The sequence below is a fragment of the Prionailurus viverrinus genome, chromosome C1, assembly GCF_022837055.1.
Source record: "Prionailurus viverrinus isolate Anna chromosome C1, UM_Priviv_1.0, whole genome shotgun sequence".
Lineage (NCBI taxonomy): Eukaryota > Metazoa > Chordata > Mammalia > Carnivora > Felidae > Prionailurus > Prionailurus viverrinus.
In genome coordinates, this window is record NC_062568.1 from 32943125 (window position 1) to 32965123 (window position 21999).

The window sequence follows — 21999 nt, forward strand, 5'->3', positions numbered from 1 at the left end:
CATGAATTCGAGCCCCACGCTGGGGGCAAAAATATAAATAAAATAAATAAATTTTTTTAAAAAGTACACTTAAAAATGGCAAAATGGTAAATATATTTACAATAGAGAAAAGCAGAATGAACAACAAATAAAAACCTCAAAGAAATCCATGCTTAGACACATAATGAAGCTGCCAAAAACTAAAGATAAACCAGTGAAAAAAGACACATGACCTACAAAATATTTTAAAAACTGCCACTTTCTCATCAGAAACCACAGACAGAAGGAACTGACACAACATGTTCAAAGTGCTGAAAGAACTATCAACCCAGAATTCTATATCTAACAAAAATACCCTTCAGGAATGAAGATAAAGACATTTTCAGATGAAAGAAAACAAAAGATAATTTCTAGCCAGCAGATCACTCTAAAAGAATTGCTAAAGGAAGTTCTTTAGACAGAAGGGGGAAAATATAACACCAGAAGAAAACTTAGAATCAAGAAAAACAGAAATTATAAATATCTGGGTATAATTATAATAGGCCATTCTCCTCCTGAGTTCTTTGAAATATGTTTTGGCAGATGACAGCAAAAATATAACATTGACTAATGGGGTTTCCAATGTATATAAATGTAATATTGACAGGAAAAGCATAAAGGGATAATGGGATCCATAGGATGATAGTTTCTACATTATATATTTCAAATATATTATACAGAGGCACCTGGGTGGCTCAGTTGGTTGGGTGTCTGACTTGTGATCTTGTGGTCAAGGGACCAAGCCCTGTAGCAGACTCTGTGCTGAGCATGGAGCCTGCCTGGGATTCTCTCTCCCTCTCTCTCAAAATAAATAAACTTAAAAAAATATATTACATAAAGAGACAGACAAAATTAGAAAATAGAACACTAAAAATGTTCAATCTGTAAAAAGGCAGAAAAGAGGAAATGAACAACAACAACAAAAAACCCAGAGGGAACAACCTAGATGGTAGACCGACATGTAAACATATCTACCAGTAACTAAATTAATATTAAATGGCCTAAATACACCCATTAAAAGACACACACTATCACACACACAAAAAAAAAAAAAACAAGAAAAGATAACCCAACCATACACCGTCTACAAGAAACTTACTTCAAATATAGGTAGATTAAAAGTAAAAGGATGGAAAAAGATATACCATACAAACATCAATCAAGAGGAAGCTGCAAGGAACAAAAGGTGGTTCAGTATTAATTAAAAAAACAGGGTGTCTGGCAGGCTCAGTTGGGAAGCATGTTGAACTCAACACTCCCCAATTTCAAAACTTACTACAAAGCTATAGTAATCAAAACAATGTAGTATTGGTATAAGGGTACACATACAGACCAATGGAACTGAATGAGCCCAAAGAAATAATCCTTACACATATAGTCACATAATTTTTGACAAGTGTGCCAAGACCATTCAATGAGGATAGCCATTTAAACCATTTTTAAGTGTATAGTTCAGTGGCATTAATTACATTCACAACGTTGTGCAACCAAAGAAAAGACCCAATGGCTTCAGTGGTGAATTTTACCAAACATTTCAAGAATACCAGTGCTGGGATGCCTGGATGGCTCAGTCGGTTAAGTATCCAACTTCTGCTCAGGTCATGATCTCATGGTTCATGAGTTTGAGGCTCACGTCGGGCTCTCTGCTGTCAGCAGAGCCTGCTTCGGATCCTCTGTCCCCCTCTCTCCCTGCCCCTCCCCTGCTAGCACTCTCTCCTTCTCTCTAAAAATAAAGATAGATTAAAAAATAATAACAAAAAAAAAAAAAAATAAAGAACACCAATCCTCTTAAAGCTCTTCTAAAAAATCAAAGAGGAGGGAATACTTCCTAACTCATTCTATGATGTCAGCATTGCCTGACACCAAAGTCAAACAAAGACACGTGAGGAAAACTAGAAACCAGTATCCCTTATGAATACTGACACAAAAAATCCTGGCAAGCCAAATTCAACAGCAAATTAAGAGAATTGTAGATCATTATCAAGGGGGATTTATTTCTAGAATGCAAGGATGGTTCAAGATACAAAAACTGATATATATGCCTCATTAACAAAATGAAGGGGGAAAAAAATCACATGTTCATCTGAATTGGTATATTTGACAAAATTCAACACCTTTTTAGGTCAAAAACAGTCAACAAACTACAAACAGAAGGAAACCAGTAACATAATAACATAATCAAGGTCACGTATGAAAAACCCACAGTGCACCTCATACTCAATGTGAAAGACTGATAGCTTTCCTCTTAAGATCAAGAACAAGATGCCTCTTTTGCCACTTCTATTCAAAGGAGTATTAGCAGTTTTAGCCAGAGCAATTAGGTAAGAAAAATAAATAAAAGGCAACCAGATTAGAAAGGAAGAAGTCAAATTGTTTACAGATGACATGTTCTCAATATGTACCTAAAGATTACACACACACACACACACAAAAAGTTCCAACTAATAAATTCAACAAAGTAGCAGCACACAACCTCTACTTTTAAAGGGAGATGGCTCAGGTCATGATCTCACAGTTCAAGCCCCACACTGGGTTCCATGCTGACAGTGCAGAGCCTGCTTGGGATTCTCTCTCTCACTCTTACCCCTCCCTGGCTCACTCTTTCTGTCTCTCAAAAATAAATAACAAACTTAAAAAAAAATGTTTAAGGGAGAAATATCCACACACTTTTCCTGTAATTTTTCCCAATTTCCAGGCATAGAACTCTAGGTTTATATTTCTGTGTCTTCCACAAGGCCTGTCTCATTGCCCAATAAATATTTGCTGATTGAACAATACATTCTTTAAAGGCAATGAACAAATAAAGCCATTCATTCATGAATATTCTTCCATTTCCTGTGCTAAATATTATACTGAGTCCATTCGAAAGGTTTTCAGTATTTCTGTTAATATCATGAATTGGTTTTTATGCTCAAAGAATTCAACTGTATTTCTGTTTGATTTCCCAGAATCTTCAAATAACACAATAAATCCAAACAACTTCTACTTCTATTATCTCACTATCAAGATAAAGCCAAGCCTTTCTTTATTACATATTTTTCCTTTAAATATGTTAGTTAACCAGGGCCCCTGGGTGGCTCAGTTGGTTAAGCGTCTGACTCTTCACTTACACCTGACTCTTGACTTCGGCTCAGGTCACGATTTCACTTTGAGTTGTGAGTTTGAGCTTTACATCAGGCTCTGTGCTGACAGTGTGGAGCCTGCTTGGGATTCTCTCTCTACCCACCACCCCCCCCCCGCCCCTCCCTTGCTGGCACACGTGCTCTCTCCCAAAATAAATAAGTAAACTTAAGAAAAAATGTTACTTAACCAATGCCAAATCCAACTTACTAGTCCAACTGGTTAACCAATTCTTAGTCTAATTTTACTCATCTTTTTGTTAACCTCTTAATGCAACTTTTAATAATTGGCTATAGCAAGTATTTCTTTCCTAGATTCTAGATTTTACTCATTTTGGAAGAACTATTACATTTTTTTTAAACCCAATGTAGGGTGATTCTCAATAAGAACGTTTAAGAATCCCCTGAGGGGCTTTTCAACCCACATAAGTTACAGAAGTCCATCTCCATGATAATCACTGCCTTAGTGAACTACTTAATAGTGGCAATAACCTAAAAGGAGGCATCTTAGCCCTCAAATGTATTAGAGAGCACAAACATTAAGAGCTAATGGCAACTAAAATTTAAATGTAAATTTAGGGGTGCCTGGGTGGCTCAGTCTGTTAAGCATCCAACTTGTGATTTCAGCTCAGGTCGTGATCTCACAGTCGGGCTCTGCACTGACAGCATCAAGCCTGCTTGGGGTTCTCGTTCTCTCTCTCTCTCTCCCCCCCCCCCCCCCACCTCTCTGCCCCTCTCCTACTTGCACTTACACTCTCTCTCAAAATAAACTTCAAAATAATTTTTAAAAATGTAAGTTTAGATACATGTTCTCAAGTTTCAGTAACCACGTATGCTCTTTCTTCCTACTTAATTATGTTATTCTAATTTAGCATTCAATTAACTTTGAATTAAATTCACTCTAAAGTAAAATTTGGTACCCTAATTTGGCACATATTAATAGATATTAAAATGTACTTAAGCTTCAGTATAGCTTACTATGCCATCTTAAAACAAAATGAAAGACTGATAAAAGTTTTAAACAGGCATCCTGTTATTTCCATGGATTCTGACTTATGCTAAAAGACATAGGAATATTTAACTACTCCAAGGGAGGCAAAATGCTCAGGTTACTGGAGTTGCAAAAAACTATTGTTATTACCTGCTGAACAGCTAGTGTACTGTCCATTTCATCAAAGGATTCATCAGGCCAATTATAGAAATCCTATAAAAAAAAAATTCATGGTTAAAGCACATACAAAGTTACAAAGAGGCAACATTATTTTCATTAACTTTAATTCTTAATAAAGTTATACTGGAAGAAGAAAGCTCTCATACTATAAACAACATGATTATCAGTGAGTAAGCCAAAGGAACTTTAAAATGAACACCAAGATTTTATTTAACTGAACTACAAGTTAAAATTTTCAACCATAAATCCCTAAACTTTTCATGGATTACCTGAGGAGATAAATCTATCACTTTTTTGTTTATGGTGGTTAAATATCTCTCAAAAAGTTAAGTTGAAAAAAAATCTCCAAGCACTGATTCAGTTTTTACCTAAAGAGAATAGTTTGTGATGGTGGTGGCAGTGGTGGTGGTGCTAGTAGTTATTGTCCACAAGTACTATTTTAGAGAGACATAAATTATTATTCCAATTCCAAACAGTGTTTTAAATTTCTAAATCAAAATATGAGCTCCGCTAAAAAGTAGTCAACCAGTCTTCATTAAGGGCAATTGGTACTTTTGTGGATCACCTTATACCAGTTCTGAAATTCTCTATAAATAGTCCAGTACACAGACATTCCCCTAAGTATTTAAGAATCTTCCCATCTGACTGATTTTTTTCAGCAAAGTCTACCTATGTATCCTTAGCAGGCAGCACAACATATAGTAGTTGCTTGATAAATGACTCTGGGGTAAAACTGAGGGAAACAGGAGTAGTGAACCAGTGATATATAACCCTGTATCAATCAACATGGGTAAGTCTCCAAACACTTTAAGCAAAAGCTGGAGCAAATGACAAATTCAGTGTACGATACCACATGAATAAAAATTTAAGAAAGTGCAAAGCATACTTCTGGAGACAATGCATACATAGTAAAAGTATGCAGCAAAGCAATGATAATCACTATCATTTGGTTGGAAGAAGTGAGTAGAAGACAGAAGAATGTGATAAAGAGGGATTTATCTATATTAGTAACATCTTAGTTATCAGAGTAGATGATAGGTATACCTTAAGTGTCTTAAACTTTTCACATTTTTTTATAGTTGCCCTATATGAATGAAAATGAACTAACTTATTTTAATATGTCAGGAGGGGCACCTGGGTAGCTCAGTCAATTATGCATTCCACTTTTGATTTGGGGCCAGGTCATGATCCCATGGTTCCTGAAACTGAGCCCTTTGCTAAGCTCTGCGCTCACAGCTCGGAACCTGCTTGGGATTCTCTCTCTTCCTCTGTCTCTCTCTCTCTGCCCCTCCTCTGCTTGAGTTCACTTGCTCTTTCTCTCATATTATTTAATGTTATTTAATATGCTCTCATGTTATTTAATAGGTAGATCAAGAAATAAAAATAACTTTCTAGAAATTGTTCCACGATGTTTTTTTCCTAGATAGCATGTAGTTTTTTAAATTCTTTCCATGTAATTTATACTGAAAATGTTTTCCATCAATATGCTTTGACTATTCTTCCCTTTAAAAAAATTAAGGTAGTTTGTAAAATATTTTGTTTTAAAAATATTAAAACACACATATAGGAATATACAGAAAAGATATAAAAGTGTTAGCTGGTAACCAAATGTTTTGTCTCATCATAACTGTCATATGCTTTAAACACTTACAAAAGGAACCGAAAATTGGCTTAATGAACATTCTCATGCATTTCATGAAATAAACATTTACTGAAAACCAACTATGTGCCTATATCCCAATCTAGCCAATTAAAAAAAAAAATAGGAAAAAAATAAGTAGACACCTCACCTACTCTATTATAGTTCTAAATAAATAATTTAGAATAGATCTATTTCACTGAAGGAAATCAATGTGACAGATAAGAAATAGGAAAGAATGCTGCTTAAGCAGTCTTCTTTTTTTAATCCTTACCTTTTCTGTGACATTTTATTTAACAACCTTGATCTATGACAATGCGGGGAAAAAAGCAAAGGAGAATTCTTATATGTTACTTACTCATAACATAGGAAACAGATGCTACAATATTAACTTAAAATATATTCTTTCTAACCTTTCAAAATTAAGAACTGAGTAAATAAAAATGGATGGCGCTTCTCAGAATGTGAGAACACGAGTCCACCTCAATATAAAAATATAAAAGCTGATCACTTAAGAGAAGAATCAGAAACAATGTTCCTACAGAATAAGAGGTAAAAGTTTCTGAGAAAAAGAGCATTTATAAAGAAAGTCTGGAAAAAGTAAAAAGCAAGCATACATAATATTGGGGTGCTGGGTGGCTCAGTCGGTTAAGCGTCTGGCTTCAGCTCAGGCATGATCTCACAGTTCATGAGTTTGAACCCCAAGTCAGGCTCTGTGCTGACAGCTGACAGCCTGGAGCCCACTGGAGTCTGTGTCTCCCTCTCTCTGCTCCTCTCCCCCTCCCCTCTTTTATGCGCTCGCTCACTCTCTCTCTCAAAAATAAACACTAAAAAAATAATTAAAGAAACCATATACAATATGTAAAAAAACAATATGACATGCCCACAAAACTGCCAAAAGTAACTGACAGCTAAATGTGACTCTATAGTAAGACTTTTAAACTAAACTCTCCAAAATTCTGTACTAAAAGCAACTTGATGAATAAACAAGGTCACCAATGAGCCAGAGACTATGTAACCTTGAGCAAATGCAGTCAATTCTCTGGGCTTCAGTTTCCCTGTCTGTAACATGGATCTGGGAAGTGTCTGGATATAAAAGATACTTTGAAAGGACTTCTTTTCCAAAATTCTGTGCAGTATATTAAAATATTTTCTCTGGCATATGGTCAGAGCTCCATGGTTTTTTTCCAGTTTGTTTTCCCCACTTATATCACTTTTTCTTTAAAATTACATTTTAACACATCTCTTCTGATTTTAGAGCACCTATTCAACAGCTGGTGGATTAAGCACATCAAATCTAAATGTCTATTTGAATATTTTCTTAGAATGTGAGGCATCCGCCTTTTGAAAATCCCCCAGAACCAATACCTAAAGGAACACAAACTCACCCCAGATACTGCCTACTAAAAGTTGATAAAACTATTATCAGTTTATTCCCAAACTATGCCTCACACGTAATAACAAGGAATGACATCTAACAAGAGCAACCTGATGATGAAACTTGTTGGGCCAGAGAAAAGCTGCAGCGAGAAATGGTCAAAGGCAAACCTCAGGAGGATAATCGCCACCAGGATCCGGCTAGACAAGCTTGCAGGCAGAAGCCGGGCAGGCACGTCACAAGCCAGGTAGGAACCGGAAGCCAGAACAGGTTGGCTGTTTACACCCCCTCCCGCCGTGGCGGCACCGACCCTCCCAAAACCCCAGGGTCTCCACCTGGCCGGCCGCGCCCCTCGGACGATAGTCAGAATTCAGGGGAGAGACGAGAACAAGTAGTCGCTGCCGACGGGCTCGCACACCGGGGTCCCGGCGGTCACCGCCCGAGGCTCGCACCCAGCCCCTCAGGCCCACCCTCAAGTCAGGGCTCGGCAGGCCTCGCGAGCGGCCGCCGCCTCAGCTAAACCCAGGGGTTGCGGCTCCGGAAGAGCAGGCCGGGCACGGGTGCCCCCTGCCCGCCAGCTTACCGCCCCGGCCCAATCTTTTTTCGGGGGCGGCCAGCTTCCAGATGCGGCGCGGCTCGCCACCGAGAGTCCCCACGCAGAAAAGGTGCAGAGATGGTACCTGCGCCTTGGTGCCCGGCCTGTTCCGCCTCAGCACTGCCGTCCCCTCCGCCATGACCATAGTGCCAAAGTCTAGGCGGCTGGAGTCGGTACCCGGATGTAAGGGAAGGCTGCCTGCGCCGGGGCGGGCGGGGGGAGTCGGGGGGCGGGACGGGGTGGAGCGGAGCTCTGGGTCCGGGCGCCAGGGAGGGGCGGCAACTGAAGGATCAGCCGTGGCCCGCGCGGAGCAGGGCGGGAGGACGGAAAAGAGTACCGGAAAGGAACAGCTGGCGGAGGGAGGGACACGAGAGAAGGAACAGCCGACGACTCGCAAGTCGCGGCGTGGAGGAAGGGACAAACGTGGCAGCGAGGACGAGGACTGGCTTTGGGAAAGTCCGCAGGCCCCCACCGAAGCCCGCTTCGGAGTGAGCAAGAGCGTAACACATTGCTGCATCTCCCTGGGTTTAGGTTAGTTACACTCAACGGATAGAGCTTGCACAATGGTGACCGTTTCAGTAAACCTCTGTCCTAGCAGATACCCGGAGAAGCATAATTGTGTCCCGAAATCCTCATAGACAAGCAAAGTGGAAAAACAGGCCAGCAGTCGGAAAATTCCACAGACCCCCGCATGACACCGACCCAATCTGAAATAAGACTAGGGCTTAGATTGTCAAATGGTATTTCCGCCATCCTCTGACTTCAAAGCCAAGGACCTTTTCAATGACAAATTTGTGAAGATAAAAGACTGAGACACTAATTATCTGAGAATGGACATCTGGTACACAAAATTAACTCGTAGTTTTTGCAAGTCAGAAGCAGGAGGAGGAAATGATGCCCCTTGACAGATGGTGGGAGTTGTACATCTTTACAGGATTCTAAATTTCCTTTGTTGCAAGTTTTAAATGTTCTCTTACGTTATGAAATCATGGCAGTTTTGGCAAACTTTTGTTTCCTGTTTAGAAACGTTAAATATTTGATCTGGGTTGAGAGGGGCCATAGGATACCAGATAGAAAGCCAGCTCAAAGGGTGAAAACTGCATATGCTAGGGTGATTTTCAAGAGAATAAAACATCAGATATCCCATCAAATACACTTAAAAGTGTATCAGGAATGCTGAGAGGAGAACTATGTCCCAGCCTCCAAAAATGGAAGAGTGTAAGAGAGGTTGGTTAAATTGAGTAGGAGCAAAGTTGAGTAATTAGCAGTGACTTGAACTTGGCTCAAAGGGGCCTGAGAGCAGGAAGTTGGTTCGTCTTTAAGATTCATTCATTTTGAAAGATGTATAGACTGGTAACTTTTCCAGAACAAGGAACTTAATTCCATCACTACTTCCTAGGATATCAAAAGATTTATTCATTCAACAAATATTTATTAAGCCCCACGATGTGTTCAGCACTGAGGTACAAGTATGAAAAGGCCCAATCTTTAACCATGAATTGCTTAGAGTGTAGCAGTGGAGAAAGACGTGCAATCACCAGTTCTCTTACTAAATACAGTGAGAATCTTGGACAAGTGGCACCGAAATTGTTGCCTCCCAAATAAAGACATGGGGTGGATCTGGGGAGAGCAGAGTGCTAGGTAGGACTATATATCTTTAAACAACTCTACCTCACTTACTCCAAGGATTAAAGTTAAAATTTCCCAGATTGTGTGGTTATGTCCCTGAATTGTAAATAACAGTTACCTACAATTGAAGGGGCTCATCCTAATGTTCTCTTAAGTCCAGATTTGTTATATTGTTTCAGCTCATCTGAAAAAAAAAACAAGAGAAAAAGTGAATAAGTAGAAATAAATTCAGAAACAGAATAGGCATTCATCTCTGAAAAATCCAGTAAAGTTGCATTATGATGTCGACTCTGGCCTTGTTTACAGGAAGAACCTTGTTCTTTAGGTTTGAAATGTTTCTAGCTCATAACCTTCACATGTATTTCTTCATCACTCTGCAGATTATGACCTCCAAACAAAACCACATATCTAAACAGTGTTATTTTGGTGAGTGGGGGAAGGGAGGGAAGAAGAAGAAAAGAGAGCATGATCAGTAGTAACAATAACATGTAATACTGGGTTACTTGAATATTTCAGTTAAAGGAGGAATAGTCTTTTGTTTTTTAATTTTTTTTAACATTTATTTATTCTTGAGAGAGAGACAGTGTGAGCAGGGGAGGGGCAGAGAGAGAGGGAGACACAGAATCTGAAGCAGGCTCCAGGCTCTGAGCAGTCTGTACAGAGCCTGACTTGGGGCTCGAACTAATGAACCAGGAGATCATGACCTGAGCTGAAGTCAGACGATTAACCAACTGAACCAACCAGGTGCCCCAGGAACAATCTTTTTTAAGATAAAATGGAAAAGATGGGGCTGGGATTCAGAAAATCGAGATTCTCTTGCCTGTTGACTATAAGACTTTGAACTATCAAATAAGAATCTAGGGTAAGTGGCACCCAAACTGTTTCTTCCCTAAAGAGACATTTCCTTATTTGTACTGAAAATAGTACACAGCAGTTCTTTCTCTCTACCTCATAGATGATGAAAGCAAGTATAAAAGTAAATATTCATGGAGCACCTGGCTGGCTCAGTTGGTAGAGCATGTGACCCTTGATCTCAAGGTTGTGAGTTCAAACCCCACGTTGGGTGTAGAGATGACTTAAAAATACAATCTTAAAAAAAAATAGTAAATATTCCTTGACTTTTATTAAAGTTTTAAAAGAAAATATTTTAGAAATCCAAAGTATCATGAACAATTTCAAAAATATCTAACCTGTATGAAATTCTCTTGAGCAAATGCTGAGAAACATGAATAAGATGTATAAGCTACTTTCCTCAAAGAGCTTAAAAATGAATGGGGAAAGGTGATATATAGATTACTACAAAGCAAAATGTCTAAAGTCTGTTGCTTGCTGTCCATTCTTCACACATGTTCTTTGCAAAACATAGTTTGATCTTGCTCAGTATCCATCTCTTCCCATATGACTAGAGAAAGGTAAACCCACCTCTAGCTGACATTTAAGTCCCTATTGGCCTAAGCCAATGTTTAGTTAAAGGGTAAGCATCTGACTCAATTTTAGCCTTAAGAGATATAAAAGGATATCTAATGGAGGACTTTGGGGAAAGGTTTCTTCTTGAGGAGATACCAAAAGAGATGGTTGAGATGGTCCCTTTTTTCTTCCCATGAATATTGCCAAGTTTGGGACTGCCCCTACCACGTTGACTTGAAGGAAGCCAGCCTAAGAGCAAAGCTGACACACTGAATGATGCATGAAGTAGTCAAAATGTACCCTAAAGCATGGGTATTAAAGCATGCAGATTTCATTCCAGGCCAAGCAAAGATGAAGCAGCAGAGAAACATGGGGTTATATGTTCATAGTTGAACAAATTAGTGCCTACATATGGTTTTATACATTTTTCTTTCTTTTTTTTATGTTTATTTTTGGAAAGAGAGAGACAGAGTGCGAGCAGAGGAAGGGCAGAGAGAGGGATATACAGAATCGGAAGCAGGCTCCAGGCTCTGAGCTGTCGGCACAGAGCCCACTGCAGGGCTTGAACTCACAAATTGTGAGATCATGACCTGAGCCGAAGTTGGATGCTTAACCGACTGAGCCACCCAGGCACCTCTATAAATTTTTCAATGTATTAAAAACAGCTCAAACTTAGACACTTTGACTACAGATGAATAAGATACCAAACTCCTATGGCACTTCACTTTTCTCTCTAGAATTCTAGGATATTTGATCAAATTGGCGATTGTGGTAGCCAGCTGCCAAGATAGCCCCCCAATGATTATTAAATCCCTTATGTACGCTTTTAATAGGTAAACTTTATTTTTATTTTTTCAGGTTTGTTGATTTATTTTGAAAGAGAGAGCTCACAAGTGGGGAGGGACAGAGAGAGGGAGAGAATCGCAAGCTGGCTCCACTCTCAGTGTGGAGCCTGATGTGGGGCTCGATCCCACGACCATGAGATCATGACCTGAACAAAATCAAGTCTGTTGCTTAACCAACTGAGCCTCCCAGGCACCCCAAACTTTATTTATTTCGAGAGAGAGAGCCAGCGCAAGTGGGGGAGGGGGTGAGAGGGAGAGAGAGAATCCCAAGCAGGCTCCGCAATGTCAGCAGAGACCCCAATGTGGGGCTCGAACCCGTGAACTGTGAGATCATGACCTGAGCTGAAATTAGGAGTGGGACACTTAACCAACTGAGCCACCCGGGCACCCCTGTACACTTTTTGTTTATTTTTTTAGTAATCTCTATATCCAATGTGTAACTCTTAACTCATGACCCTGAGATCAAGAGTTACATGCTTTCCCAATGGAGCCAGCCAGTTGCCTCCCTGGTATGTACATTTTTGTGTGGATCTCTTTCATACTAAATTGGGCTGGCCTGTATAATAAGATACTGTGAAAATGATGTGTGACTTCTGATGTTAGGTCATAAAAGACATTGTGGCTTCTGCTTTGCTCTCTTAACTCACCTGCCCAGTGTGAGAAAGCTGCCATGTGTGAAGCAGTTAAGTAGCCTTATGAAGGGTCCTGGTGCAGAACTGAGGTTCCCACCAAAATCAGGCATCAACTTGCTAGAGTGAACCAACCATCTTGGAAGAATAGCCTCGAGGCCCAGACAAGTCTTTGGATGATGGCAGAGATACCCCCCACCAACTAGGACCACCCAAATAAGATGCTCCCAAATTTCTGACCTATGAATACTATGTGAGATGTTTATTGTTGTATTAAGCCAGTAAATTTGGGGTGATTTGTTATGCAGCAATAGGTAATTAATACAGTAATTCCTAAACTTTGAGGAAGAGAAAATATGATCAGAAGAGACTAGTCACAACAGACTATTATCCTTTCCTCTTTTCAATAGGTCACCTAATGTCTTTCATGAATTTAGCAGTACTTCCTATCTTTATTTTCTCAATGACACTAATCTCTAATATTTGCAGGGGCACCTGGCTGGCTCAGTTGGTAGAGCATGTGACTCTGGATCTCAGAGTTGTGAGTTTAAACCCCACGTTAAGGGTAGAGTTTACTTTATCTATCTATCTATCTATCTATCTATTTATTTATTATTTCTTAATGTTTATTTCCTTTTGAGAGAGAGAGAGAGAGAGCAGGGGAGGGGCAGAGAGAGAGGGAGACACAGAATCTGAAGCAGGTTCCAGGCTCCAAGTTGTCAGGACAGATTCCAATACAGGGCTCGAACCCACAAACCATGAGATCATGAACTAAGCTGAAGTTGGACGCTCAACCTACTGAGCCACCCAGGTGCCCCGAGTTTACTTCAAAAATAAATAAATAGGAATGCCTGGGTGGCTCAGTTGGTTAAGCATCCAACTCTTTTTTTTCAGCTGAGGCCATGATCTCATGGGTTTGAGCCCTGCATGGGGCTCTGTGCTGACAGCATGAAGCCTTCTTGGGATTCTCTCCCTCTCTCTCTCTGCCCCTTCCCTGTTTGTGCACACATGCATAGGTGTTCTCTGTCTCTCAAAATAAATAAACTTAAGAAAAAAAATAAAATAAAAAATAAAATGAAATTATGCTATTAATTTAGTTGTTTATTTCTCCCTCCTGAATTGTATTCATTCCTGTATCTTCAGTAGTGCCTGGAACTTGTTCAACAAAATGAACAACTTAAAAGGAACAAACTGGCCTTTTTGAACTGACACTCAAGTCAGATAAGTAACCCATTGATGCTTTTTCCAAATCAAGTCTCTAGGCTAAATGATATGGAAAGACCATTTTGCAAGACTTGGGATAAATTTTAACATGTCTTAAAGAACTGGGCTTAATCTGTAAATTATGTTTTATAATAGGAAAATGTCCAGATTAAGCTAACATTGAAATTAAAACAAAAACTATAAAAGCACCTATGGAAGAACATGTAAGTATTGGAGAAGATTTTTCAGTTTGACATAATACCCAGAAGCCATGAATTCAGCAATACCAAAATGACTTCCTGCAAGTTCAAAAAACAATAACAAAATCAAAGCCAAAATTATAAAGAACCAATTTCACTAATAAATAAACATATCACACAAACCATAAAAGACCAGTCATCCATTAGAATGATGGGCAGAAGATATTAACAGTCAGTAGGCACTGTCAGTTAATGGTAAAGAAAATAAAGATGGCTGTCAAACACAAGATGCTCATCCTCATTCATAATGATAAAAGTAAAATTTTAAGAATGGCAAAATAAAACCTTTATAACATCCTGTATTATTGAGAGTGGGAAGAAATCAGTCTCATACATTGCTGTTAGGCTGTTAATTGATAGAACTTCTATGAGGGGCAACTTGGAGACATGCATGTGTATACACATATATGATCAAAATCCACATACCCTTTGACATAGCAATTACATGTCTAGGAATTTGTCTTAAAAATATACTTGTTCACATGTGCAAAATAATATATGCAAAAATCTTATTCAGTGCAGAAGTGTTTCTAATAGCATAAGACTAGAATTTAAATATCCATCAGTGGAGGGGCACCTGGGTGGTTCAGTCAATTAAGCACCTGACTCTTGATTTCAGCTCAGGTCATGATCTCTTGATTCATGGGTTCGAGCCCTGTGTCAGGCTCTGTGATGACAGCACAGAGCTTGGGATTATGTCCCTTCTCTCACAAAAATAAACATTTATAAATAAATAAATATTCATCAGTGGAGAATGCTTAAATTATGGCTCATCCATATAATAGAACATTATATGGCTATAATGAGAATTTTAAGAAGCTCCTTATGTACTTTATAGATTAATTCCAATTTGTTAATACAAAAAAGGTGCCAAATGGTATACATGGAATGTTATTTCTTGAAAAAAAAATATTTCACATACATGACATGTATGTATGCATGTCCTTGCATGCATACACACACACACACACACACACACACACACAATGTCTACATAAAATATCCCTCAAAATATAAATCGTAACACTAGGTACCTCTAAGGATGGAACTGTGTGTCTGGGGGTCAGGGAAGGGAAGGATATTTTTCACTGTGTATCTTTTCAGTGTATATCCTTTTGAATTTTTAACTACATGAATGTTATCTACTTTTAAATAATGTAAGAAAAAAAAAAGTAAGAGGCCTGACTCAAAATGTTAAGGAATGTCTGGTGCCCTCCTTTTACAATTAATTCTTAAACTAAGAGGAGCTATGTGATTTGTCATATGTCGCATAACTAGTATGTAAGCAACACAGGATCAGAGCTTAGATTTGATTAGGCTTTCTCTTTAAAGTTGCTTAATGGCAAAAGAAACCATGTAAACACTCTCCACATAAATAAATCAAAACATTAAAAACAAATTTTTTTTTTTTTAATGGGGCACCTGGGTGGCTCAGTTTGTTAAGCGACTGACTTCAGCTCAGGTCATGATCTTAGGGTTCATGAGTTTGAGCCCCGCAAAGGGCTCTGTGCTGACAGCTCAGAGCCTGGAGCCTGCTTCCAATTCTGTGTCTCCCTCTCTCTCTGCACCTCCCCCACTCGCTTGCTCTCTCTCAAAGATAAACATTAAAAAAAAAAATCTTTTTTAATCAGAAGTTCAAAACTCTATTTTGTTGTGGGTGCAGTGAAAACAGCAATTAACTTGCTGGAAGAGACATGATTTGGTATCACTCTGGAGAGCAATCTGGCAGTCCTTATCAAGAAGGTTAAAAGTGTTCATAACCAGTTTGTGCATTGTTGAAAGAGTACAGAGAAGACTTGTCTTATCAAATATCAAACTTGAATACAAAAGTTTGTTTATATTTATATTGAATACAATGTGGTAGAATAGAGAAATCAATGGGACAATCCTATAAAACCCAGGAATAGACTTAAAGATTTAATGTACCTCAAACTTCAAGGTGGGGAGTGGTGGTGGGTAAAAACAAATAATAAAGCTGAGACAAGCTAGTCATTACTTACAAAATAAAAGTCAGATACATAGACCCTACAGTAAATAAATTATGGATTAATTAAATGTTCAAAAGAAAAAACTACAAGAATGAGATTTGAGTAGCTACAAAAACCTGCACATCAAATTAGGACAAATATAACAAGTTAGTACCTCCAATATATAAAACCTTATGATCCATGTTGGTTGGTAGTAATGTAAAATGGTGCAGCCACTATGCAAAGCAGTATAGAAGTTCCTCAAAAAATTAACAACAGAGGGATGCCTGGGTGTCTCAGTCTGTTAAGCCGACTCTCGATTTGGGCTTAGGTCATGATCTCACAATTCATGAGTTCAACTGGGCTCTGCACAGACACTGCGGAGCCTGCTTGGAATTCTCTCTCAAAATGAATAAGCTTAAAAAAAAAAGATGCAGAGGTGGGTGCCTGGGTGGGTCAGTCAGCTAAGCATCCAACTCTTGATCTTAGCTCAGGTCATGGTCTCATGGTTTGTGAGATCAAGCCCCATGTTGGCCTCTGCGCTGACAGCATGGAGCTTGCTTGGGATTCTCTCTCCCTCTTCCTCTGTCCCTCCCCTGCTGGTACCCCTACCCTTCAAAAGAAATAAATAAATAAGCTTTAAAAAAATAGGGGGGCACCTGGCTGGCTCAGTCAGTAGAACATGTGACTCTTTTTTTTCCCTTTTTTTAATGTTTATTTTTGAGAGAGAGAGAGCAAGTGGGGAAGGGGCAGAGAGAGGGAGACACAGAATCTGAAACAGGCTCCAGGCTCTGAGCTGTCAGCACAGAGCACGATGTGGGGCTTGAACTCACGAACCATGAGATTATGACCTGAGTTGAAGTCGGATGCTTAACCAACTGAGCCACCCAGGCACCCCAAGGAACATGTGACTGTTGATCTTGGAGTTGTGAGTTGGAGCCCCGTGTTGGGTATAGAGATTACTTAAAAAAAAAAAAAAAAAAGTCTTTAAAAACAAATACTGTAGTCCTATCTAGCAATCCCACTTCTGTGTATTTGTCCAAAAGAATTGAAATCAGAATCTCTAAGAGATGGTAGCACTTCCATAATTGCAGCACGATTCACAAGAGCTAAGATGTGGAAACAACCTAAATGTTCATCCACTAGAAGAATGGATAAATATGGCATATAGATACAATGGGATATTATTCAGCTTTAAACAAGGAAATACTGCAATGTGACATGACTAAACCTTGAGGACATTATAAGTGAAATATTCAAACACACGACAAATACTACATGATTCCATTTATGACTTATCTAAAATAGTCACTCATAGAAGCAGAGTAGAATGGTGGTTGCCAAGAACTAGGGAGAGGAGGGAAATGGGGAAATGCTAATCAAGACATAATGATCCATATAAGCAAGACGAAAAAGTCCTAGAGATGTGCTGTACAACCCTATGCCTATAATTAAAAATACTGTATTGTAAGTTAAAAATCTGTTAAGGTAAATCTCATGTTGTGTTCTTACATAAATAGAACAATAAAATAGAAATGAAATCTTATAACCCCAACTTTTTAAATAAAAATCTTTGTAAAACATACATTTTCTACCTAATAGGAGGGAAAACAATCTTAATGGTAATGCTCATACAACACAATAGCTCCCTGGGAATTTTATTATCAATTTCCCAAATTTTTTGTGGAGAATAGTTTAAGCCATGCTTTTAAGTCAAACAAATCTGAGTTCAATCCCAAACTATGACTTAAAATTGGTGTCACCTGGAGCGCCTGGGTGGCTCAGCCGGTTAAGTGGCTGACTTCAGCTCAGGTCACGATCTAACGGTTCATGAGTTCAAGCCCTGCATTGGGCTCTGTGCTGACAGCTCAGGGCCCGGAGCCTGCTTCAGAATCTGTGTCTCCCTCTTACTCTGCCCCTCCCCTGCTCACACTGTCTCTCTCTCTCTAAAATAAATAAACATTAAAATTTTTTTTAAAAAATGGTGTCAACCTGAGCAAGTTATTCTTTCACCTATGAGGAAAGGAGTATCTGCCTCACAGGGCTGCTAGGATTACATGCAGTTAAACCAGATTATGTTAAATGCCTAGAACAGTGCCTGGAAATGCTCAAGAATAGCATTATCACAAAAATTCCCGTTGGAATTTTACCTACTTTAATTCTTCACTATTTTTGTTTGATCAAAGGGTAAATGACAACATATTATTGTGAAACACAGTTCCCCACCCTCAACACCATTATTTTCACCCCAAATTTCTCATGCCAAAATCCTTTTCCCTATTAATTCCCAATATAATCTCACAACCTAAAATTATTATTTTTTTTAAAGCAATTCTGCTAGAGAAGCATTATGGGACTACTTCCAGGATACAAAAAAATTCCATCCTTCTAAATTAGGTTATAAATGGAGCCCTGAAATTTTTTTTAAAAATATTTTTTTGAGGGAGTGCGAGTGGGGGAAGGGGCAAAGAGAGAGGGAGACACAGAATCCGAAGCAGGCTCCAGGATCTAAGCTGTCAGCAGAGAGCCCGATGTGGGGCTTTTGAACTCAAGGACGGTGAGATCATGACCCGGGGCGAAGTCAGACACCTACTGACTGAGCCACCCGGGAGCCCCTATGGAGCCCTGAAACTTTAAATACACCAGGTAATTCTAAGAATGAACCAAGGTTTGGAAATTATCACCTTGGGATCTCAAAACTCATTCGCTTGGGTGTTCAAAAAACAGAATTGGGAAATGGTAAAGCCATGGCCTCTGGGCCGGATTCCTAACTCTACTATTTACCAGCCAGGTAGCCTTGAACAAGTTTCCTCATCTCCTCTGAGTCAGTTTTGTCATTGGTAAAACCAGGACATCTGTGCTCAACAAGGTTTTAAGAGCAAAGCATATTATCTAGCTGTGCCTAGGGCACAGTAGGACACTGATGACCCGAGCTTTTAATCATAATTTTTATCTTAGTATGACAAAAATTAAGCCTTAGTATACCAATGACACTTACATTAATGTAAATATTCACATACTTGCCCGATGAGGACATGACCAAAAGTTGACACCATTATTGCATGCCATTTACAATTTCAGTCAGCTTTCAATTCCACAAGACAAATATAGGGCATATCTTTAAAACATGATCACTGGGGGGCGCCTGGGTGGCGCAGTCGGTTAAGCGTCCGACTTCAGCCAGGTCACGATCTCGCGGTCCGGGAGTTCGAGCCCCGCGTCGGGCTCTGGGCTGATGGCTCAGAGCGGGGAGCCTGCTTCCGATTCTGTGTCTCCCTCTCTGTCTGACCCTCCCCCGTTCATGCTCTGTCTCTCTCTGTCCCAAAAATAAATTTAAAAAAACATTGAAAAAAAAAAAAAACCCACGATCACTGGGATGCCAGGGTGGCTCAGTCGGTTGAGCGTCCAGCTTCGGCTCAGGTCATGATCTCACAGCTCATGAGTTCGAGCCCCACTTGCAGGCTCTGTGCTGACAGTTCAGAGCCTGGAGCCTGCTTCTACTTCTGTGTCTCCCTCTCTCTGCCCCCTAATCCACTCGCATTGTCTCTCTCAAAATTAAAAAAAAAAAAAAAAAAAAATCACAGACTGATCTAGAAAATAAATTTGACCACCAAGAACAGCTGGTCTGAGAGGTAAAGTTTAGGAGTTGGTAATCAAGTTTGGGGTAGGACTGTTTGGGTTCCAATCTTAACCTTCCCTAGCTGCTACTACTAAAAAAAAAAAAAAAAAAAAAAAAAAAAAAAAAATCAAGCTATTTGTTCAGCTGTTTCCTATTTGTTAAATTCAACAAATTATATACTAAATACCAATAATTAGCACTCAAGTACCACCCAACCCTGATACCACAGTGATTTATCAAGCAGAATTTAAATAATGTATGTCAAGTGCTTAATTATCCGACAAAAACAGCCACAGGTGAAGTTCCGGTCAGCAGCATCTGGAGATGGACTGATTATGTCCAAATCCTGGCTTTGCCACTTCCTACGGAGCGTGCTTGGTTATTACTTAACCTGTGTGCATGCGCCTTACCTTCCTCCAGATGCAGGATAGTACCTAGCTCACAGCATTGTTGAAAGATCACACCAATTGATACACACCAAGTACCCACAACAGTAGCCAGTACCCAGAAAAATGCTCCTGAGGCCTTGGCTATAAACACTATCACACAGCACCTGACACATAAAAAGCACTCAACCAACGGTAGCCATAAAACCTTGCCATGGACTTTTTTCAAAGCAAATAATAGTACAAAGTTTTAAAAACTGGAAATGTTCACTAAGTTTCTCTAAATACTTCAGAAACAAGACATTTAAACACTAGATTCTATAAATGATAAAGTATACTTTAATAAAAGCTTGTTATATATGAAATTAGAATGATACCTTAAAAAAATTTTTAATGTTCACTTATTTTTGAAAGAGAGGGAGAGACAGTGTGAGCAGCGGAGGAGCAGAAATAGGGAGACAGTATCTGAAGCAGGTTCCAGGCTGAGCCTTCTGTATAGAACTCACCGACCGTGAGATTATGACCTGAGCCAAAGTCAGATGCTTAACCGACCTAGCCACCCAGGCACCCCTGAATATTGCTATTTTTTAAAACCTAAGTGTAAATCCATGGTTTTGTGTCAGCATAATTTTTTTTATTATTTTTGAGAGAGAGTGAGTGAGTGCGAGCTGGGGAGGAGCTGACAGAAGGGGACAGGGGATCTCAATTGGGATCTGACAGCAGACAGCCAGATGCAGGGCTTGAACTCAAGAACCATGAGATGACTGGAGCTGAAGTTGGATGCTTAACCAAATGAGTCATGCACGTGCCCCTGTATTAACGTAATTTCTGTAATCTAAATTCAATGTGAAAGCTAGAGTGCATATTTCCCAGAATTCTCTGTAAGTTACTTGGGGGAAAAAAAAACATACTGGAGAACCCTAAAAAATCTTAAATCACCAAATAAAGATTAACCACTCATTTATGCATTTTTATTTGGTAATATTTAGATCAATACACTATAACTAAATTTTAGAGACACTGGATATCATTAGTTTGGATACCATTAGTTTATTATAAAAGAGAGACATGAAAATTATTTACATGATGAAAGATTTCACAACTTCACTGGAATGGGCAGCTTCACTTCATGCCATTTCAATAATGATTTATTTCAGTCTACATACTTTCCGAGAATGTCACCATCTCTAAATAAGAAATAATCCTGCAAATAAAGAAAACCATTAGTTAAGAAAACTAATAACAAATACTTAACTTATAGGAAATATTAAATTTACACACCTTGTCATCTAGAACTACTTTGGTGCCTCCATATTCTGGGAGAAGAACTTTATCTCCAACTTTCACACTGACTGGTTGGATCTCTCCACCCTTAAGAAAATAAGGATATTTATTAGTAAAGACATCTAGATCACCAAAAACTTACACCTAACTTTTATTAATCAAATGTGCTCATTCAAATCAAGTGTTAAAAAAGGACTTAGTGGCCAAGTGATATGATTTACATTATAATCGTAGTTCACTCAAAAATATCACTGTAGAATTACACTTTGAAATAATGCATACCTGGAGCTTACACCAAAACCTGCTTTCAGTGTAAAGTTCAACGAGTTATACTGGAAAGCTAACTTAAGCTAATTTTTTAACTATTAAATATTAACTTCTAGACTATATAAATCAGTTTTTAAGACCAGATATACAGATGTCATGTTTTAACTTCTTCCAACACAAAAATTCAAGAGGAGTTTCCAGAATTTGGAACATATACTTCTTTTGTGACTCAATATCCTTTTCATTAAAGTAAAAATTTAAGAAGAGACTGCAGCATAGTGCCCACTCCCCAGAGACTTCCTATTCCTGACTCTGGGACAGCTGTTCCTAGAGCTTTCTTAGGGGCAACTGGAACAATGAATGCAATTAATGTATTTGACCCCAAAGGCATTTATTGTGTATTCTGGCTGACTTTCAGGTCTGAGGTCTAACCTGTTACTGGAGAATGACTATTAAGGCTAGATCCAACCAGTTCTTTTCGAAAGTATGCCAACTAAGGCCAAAAATGGTTAAAAAGATTAGGGCAATTACAGCGTTAGAGGTTAGATCGAGAGTTTAAATTTCCCCTCAACTAGTCAAAGAA

At 39.0% G+C, this 21999-nt stretch overlaps 1 protein-coding gene and 1 non-coding gene across 3 annotated transcripts in view; one reads left to right on the plus strand and one right to left on the minus strand.

Annotated features, from left to right (window-relative positions):
- The window catches only part of MOB4 (MOB family member 4, phocein), a 44289-nt gene that overhangs the window by 21085 nt on the left and 1205 nt on the right, over positions 1–21999 (minus strand). The window contains exons 1-2 of one of the 2 annotated variants that reach the window (XM_047870312.1): positions 8006–8155; positions 4279–4341 (exon numbers count right to left, since the gene is read on the minus strand). In XM_047870312.1, coding sequence (XP_047726268.1) covers positions 4279–4341; positions 8006–8065 — 123 coding nt within the window. In that variant the 5' untranslated portion in view covers positions 8066–8155. Of the gene's footprint in view, positions 1–4278; positions 4342–8005; positions 8156–21999 lie in introns of those variants that run through there. The other variant, XM_047870313.1, reaches the window with a different exon arrangement.
- On the plus strand, positions 10543–10615 carry TRNAK-CUU (transfer RNA lysine (anticodon CUU)). The gene has a single exon. It is a non-coding gene; the product is annotated as a tRNA-Lys (tRNA).